At 39.4% G+C, this 5,286-nt stretch overlaps 1 protein-coding gene across 1 annotated transcript in view; it reads left to right on the forward strand.

Annotated features, from left to right (window-relative positions):
- Positions 1-2,211, forward strand: part of PROX1 (prospero homeobox 1) — a gene marked incomplete at both ends in the record, with an annotated part of 35,859 nt that extends 33,648 nt beyond the window's left edge. Inside the window, one exon of the mRNA XM_080615287.1 lies at positions 2,026-2,211. Coding sequence (XP_080471413.1) covers positions 2,026-2,211 — 186 coding nt within the window. The remainder of the gene's footprint in view (positions 1-2,025) is intronic.
- Between the last annotated feature and the right edge of the window lie 3,075 nt (positions 2,212-5,286).

A 5,286-nucleotide genomic window follows, 5' to 3' on the forward strand; every position in this document is an offset into this window, starting at 1 on the left:
CATGCTTAAAGTTGACGTGCAGGGAGAGGTAGAACTTTTTGCATTTGGACTTCATGCTTCTCAGATAGGTGCTTGTAATTGCCTCCCTCCCATCTCCAATGACTTGGAAGGGAAGAAGAGCATTTAATGTGGATCCTCTGGAGTGGACATCAAAATTGAGAGGTGTGAACTCTTTTTCCCAAGCACAAATGCAAAAACACCAACAGGTTTTGCCCTCATGAGCCACTGTGTACACCAAAAAGTTGGTTATCTACTACATTTCTTGCTTTCTAGTATCATGTGGTCAGCAACTCCTTCCCCTTGGTTAGCACCCAGTGATACCAAGGACCATGAACAGCGCCTGAGCAGTTGTTTGAACTGCATGAACAGAGAAGTGTTATCATTTTCTTCTAGCAGTGCAGGAGTGACACTAGCATGGCATCTTTGGTAGATCTATTACCAAGCGCCCAAACAGCAGAGCACTTACGTGAAGTTTTAGGTTATTTCTTTGAGGTGGAATAAGTGAAACATAATAGTTATTTTCTGCCCTCATAATTACTGCTGGAAGAGAACACCTGTAAAAATGTTTCCTTCTATGTTGAATGAAAAATTTCCACAGCAGGCAGCCTTTGGGAGCAGAGAAAAATGTGTGGGGCTGGATTTCACTCTCAGAGGTAGACAGAGGACCTCTGTGGGCTGCGGGGCTTCTGGAAGCAGAGTTTGTCAGCTGGTGTTAGCGGGAGCTGATCTCGTGCTTATCTGATGGCAAAACATAGCTAGCAAACTGCTAGTGTTGGCCCAGCGGTGGTAGGGGAGTGAGGCTGAAGAGCTCTATCGGGTTAAACATGCATATTTTCAGACAAATTTGTTGAAAGGGGCTTCTAAATGAATAAGAATAGATGCCTGAAGTAGACAAAAAGACGCTAGCCCTGATCTGGTAATGTGACATGCATTCATTAAATGAGCCTGTCCAGGTATCTGTTGGCCACAGGAATGGCTGAAGTGGCCCCTGCTGCAGGTTGCACAACTCCTCTTACCGGAGTGGGCAAAGAATGGCAGTGAGGGGATAGTTGCTATTCTAAGCATGCTGGCTACTGGCCGGCCATGTATTAGCAGTTCTAGAGCTGTGAAACTGTATTTCTGTAATAAAAATGGAGAATAATACCTTCATGGAGATGACTTCAACCTTGGAACTGACCCAGGTTCGCTGTAGTGATTGCTTTTGAATCAGTTAAGGCAGGGTAAGAAGGTGGTGCTGGTGCCTGAGAATGACGTACCAAAGTTTGGAGGTAACTGTTGTCTTTACCATCCACCCATTGTTTCGGGGCTTGACAGTGACATTTAGAAAACCCAGATGAGTTGAACACATCCCAGCTCAGTAGCTACTTGGAGCAAAGTGCACTCTTTGAAGAGCTTGGGGTTTTATTTGTAGGTTTCTGAAAAAGAAGAGAAGACCATAATGTCTCCTGAGAAAGCCATATTATGTGGGTCGGGTGCACTGCAGCCACAGAAGCAAGCCCCTAAGCTGAAGGCTTGCTTGTTTTTAAACTATGAACACCATTCAGAGGTACCTTATTTTTCTGATAGCTTTCAGCACTGGTTGTGGCCAAATGCAGAGCTACAGAGGGCTTTCTATGCATGCATAAATCTCAGATTAGATCCCACATGGAGAGGAGAACATAGCTGTAAATGCACGGGTAAAATAGCAGGTCGAGCTTCCTCTCCTTAAAGACAATTGTGTTTGTTTCCCCTCCTGCCAATTATATCCTATAAATCCCCTGCTCTCCATACTCGGAGAGTTCCATTTTGTTACCTACATTCTGTCAGTAGACTTTACAAAGATCTCTAACACATGTTATAAAAGTTATTGCCATAGTACTATATATAACAGCTTTGCATAAGAGAATACAAGGCTGCCACATTTAGAAAATGCAGGTGCTATGTAAGCCCCTTTCTGAAAGAAAGAACTTAGCTCAGTTTCCTTTGAAGAACCAGAGACTTGAAATTGAAAACTGTATTAATGCCATTGTCTCCTTGTATCAGCAGGTTCCAGAGAGATTCCTGGAAGTGGCTCAGATCACATTACGGGAGTTTTTCAATGCCATTATCGCAGGCAAAGATGTTGATCCTTCCTGGAAGAAGGCCATATACAAGGTCATCTGTAAGCTGGACAGTGAGGTCCCCGAGATTTTCAAATCCCCAAACTGCCTACAAGAGCTTCTTCATGAGTAGAGAGTTCAGCAGCTATTTATGAATGTATGAAAGTAGCAGTCCCCTTCTGATGCCCAAGTCATGTGTGTCCCTATTTTAATTTCATATATATGTATATTGCATACATATATATGTATATGAAATTAGACTGTGATCCCTCGTGGATTTAAGTTTTCAGTTCCGAGGGGATGGTTATTTTACTTCAGCCTTTGGTTTACTTTGCCCGAGACCCTTAACATTTGAAGAATCAACGGGGTTAATTTTCAGGGAGAAGAGTTTGGAAGAGTGTAAAAGCCTGTCTTAGCAAGTTAGGGCATTATGTTTAAAAATGCTTTGTCAGATTTATTGCTTGCTGCAAAGTGGCATTTTGTCTTAGTGAGACTAATGTCATGGCACAATACTACAGACAATGAAGTTTATATTACGTTTATACTGCTAAAGGTCTGAACTCTGTGGAGTCACTTCATAAGCTTGGAGCTTTCTTTCCTTTTTTTTTTTTTTTTTGTATTTTATATACTTTTTAACCAAGAACCAGATTTTGTTTCGTACTTTAAAAAAAAACAAAACAACTAAAAATACAACATCCATTTCAGGTACTCACTCCTAGAAGTGATACCCCAAAAAGCAAACCCTATTCTTCATGCTTTCCTTACAGAAATGATGGATATCCTGCACCAGTAAGCAACACGCCAGGTAGTTGTTGTTCTAAGCTGCAGCAAGGGATGTTTGCACAAATCAAATCTTGCAGGGTGAGGCCAGTAATTCATGCACAATGTTGTACCACCCCCACTAATCCTGGAATATGGTCAGCTTATTAAAGTGGAAGCATTTCACTCTCCATAGACTAAAAGTGAAACCTTCAGAGTCCTATATTGCCATGTCTCAGTCTTACTTGAAGTGACATCAGTCCCTAAATTTATTCTTTTCTTAGTCCATTTTGCCCCCCCAAATCCCCTTTCCAGTGTACAAAGTTTTTGTTTGTTATTAACATCTGTCCTGAAAAGCACTTTTTTGGAATGATCTTAGATCTAGTAGAAAAAAAGCATCTTCACCTCACAGCACCGAGGAAAAGAGACAAAAGACTTGTTTGTAGCTGTAAAATATAATCAGTCTCTTCCTAATCAGAGGAATAAGAATTGCATTTTCATGAAAACCTAATCAATCATATGCAAAACTGGCAGTGTCCTCCTGTCCCTGCAGGGTTCCGATAGCCACATTGGGGGCGTAAAATTACAGTAAGTGCAGATTTAAAATATAAGAGATCTATTTTAGCAATGGGCTGCGCTTGTCTTCTGAAGCTGGAGCTAGTCTTGGCCAAAATCTGAGTGTAAAGTCCACAGTGAACCTGGGTTTGCCTGAATGCTATGTCAGCAGGCAGACAGCAAGCGAGCTGCTAGTTCTCGTGCTTTCGTCAGTGGCTCTCCTTTTCTCATGTTTTCAGAAAGATACTGGCTCCACAAGTTTGGGGGAAGGTTCAGTATGCTGTGGCACTCTGTATTTGTCCTTTTCTCTGTCGTCTTTTGTATGGATGCAGTAAGAATTTATTGTTACCATCAATAGTTTTTTCCCCTACATAATTCAATCTGAATCTTGAGGAAGTTCCTAATTAGCTGCAAATTATATTTAGACCATTGAGGACATTGGGATCTTATTTCTTTATTTTCAGATTACATTTTGATTTTGGAGAGTGAAAGTTTACCCACGTGACTAAAGAGCTGACCTGATCATTGCAATTCCACTTCATTTACAAATACTGCTGATAGACAGAAATGTATGAAAGCAATTATTGTTAGCATAAAGCCTTACAAACCTGCTGACTTCAAATTAAACAGCACAAGCCTACGATTCCCTGTCATTCTTTTCAAGCACTGGCAGTATCTGTGGAGTATAGGCAATGCAGACAATAGCATGGGATGAAGTGCCAACATTTTCACTATGCATTAAAAGCAAAACAAATCTTCTTGATCTTAGACTCCCTGAGAGTACCTAATACTGCACTTATCCTTCATAGACAGGATGTGTCTTTTTCTTCCTTTTCTTCTATTTTATTTTCTTTCATTTTCTTGATTTCTTTTTTTTTTTTTAATGCATGATTTGGTAAACATTACACTTTACAAAGATGTAACTCCAATGAATTCCGAGTAAGAAAAGATGAAAATTGTGTTCATGCACTTTTTTGATTTATGGGAAGAAGTGGCATAAATGCTCAAGTTTGAACCCAGTAAGTTCATCATTGGCATCCCATCAGATACTGCATTGTCACCTCGAACATAAGAAAGCAAAGCCATACTTTAGTCATACTATGTGGACATACTACTAGCTACCATCTCAATATGTGATTTTACCATTGCTTTTATTATGTTTATTATTATTATTATTAATATTATTGTGGATGTTATTATTATTATTATTTGGCTGCAATGTGATTCACATAATCTAAATAAGTGAAATTGTGTACTCAACACTTGATGTTGCATTTATTTATTTATTTATGAGTAGCATAATCTCAATAGTAAATGAGGCATAGGAATTAAGAGTAGAAATTTCATCTTAAAAGCAAAATAAAAACCTCCTTTGTCTGAAAAAGGAATAAATGAGAATTCGATCATTTCAGTTACGTGTTTTTTCTGCATTTTATAGCCATATTGCCTTTGTGCCTCCCAGTACACCTAAAATTAGAAATACATGGCAGAGCTCCTACTAAATTGCAAGTAGAAACCAGTCTCTTTCCGATGATCTCAATGTGAAATGGCTAAAAGGCAGGAGGCTACTTTTATAGTAATGAAAAGTTTACACCGGGAAAGAATTTCTAAACCCGTGTAGAAACCCCATGTTGCCATTCATTTACTGCTAATTCAGATTTATTTCTGCATATAAACTTGAGGTTATAGTCTGTGCCTAGACCTTTAATGCACCAGCGGAAGGAGAAAACAAAATCCTTCAAAATACCAGTTTTTCCCCCACAAGTACAATTGTTCTTGTGCCTTCTGTGGCTTACAATTTTCATCTTTTAAACTTGATTTGTCAATTCCTACAGCTGCAATAAACACTGATTTTGGTTGGGTTTTCTTTTTCCGGCTGTTTGACATGATGTTG

This window comes from Psittacula echo, assembly GCF_963264785.1.
Source record: "Psittacula echo genome assembly, chromosome: 4".
Classification (NCBI taxonomy): domain Eukaryota; kingdom Metazoa; phylum Chordata; class Aves; order Psittaciformes; family Psittacidae; genus Psittacula; species Psittacula echo.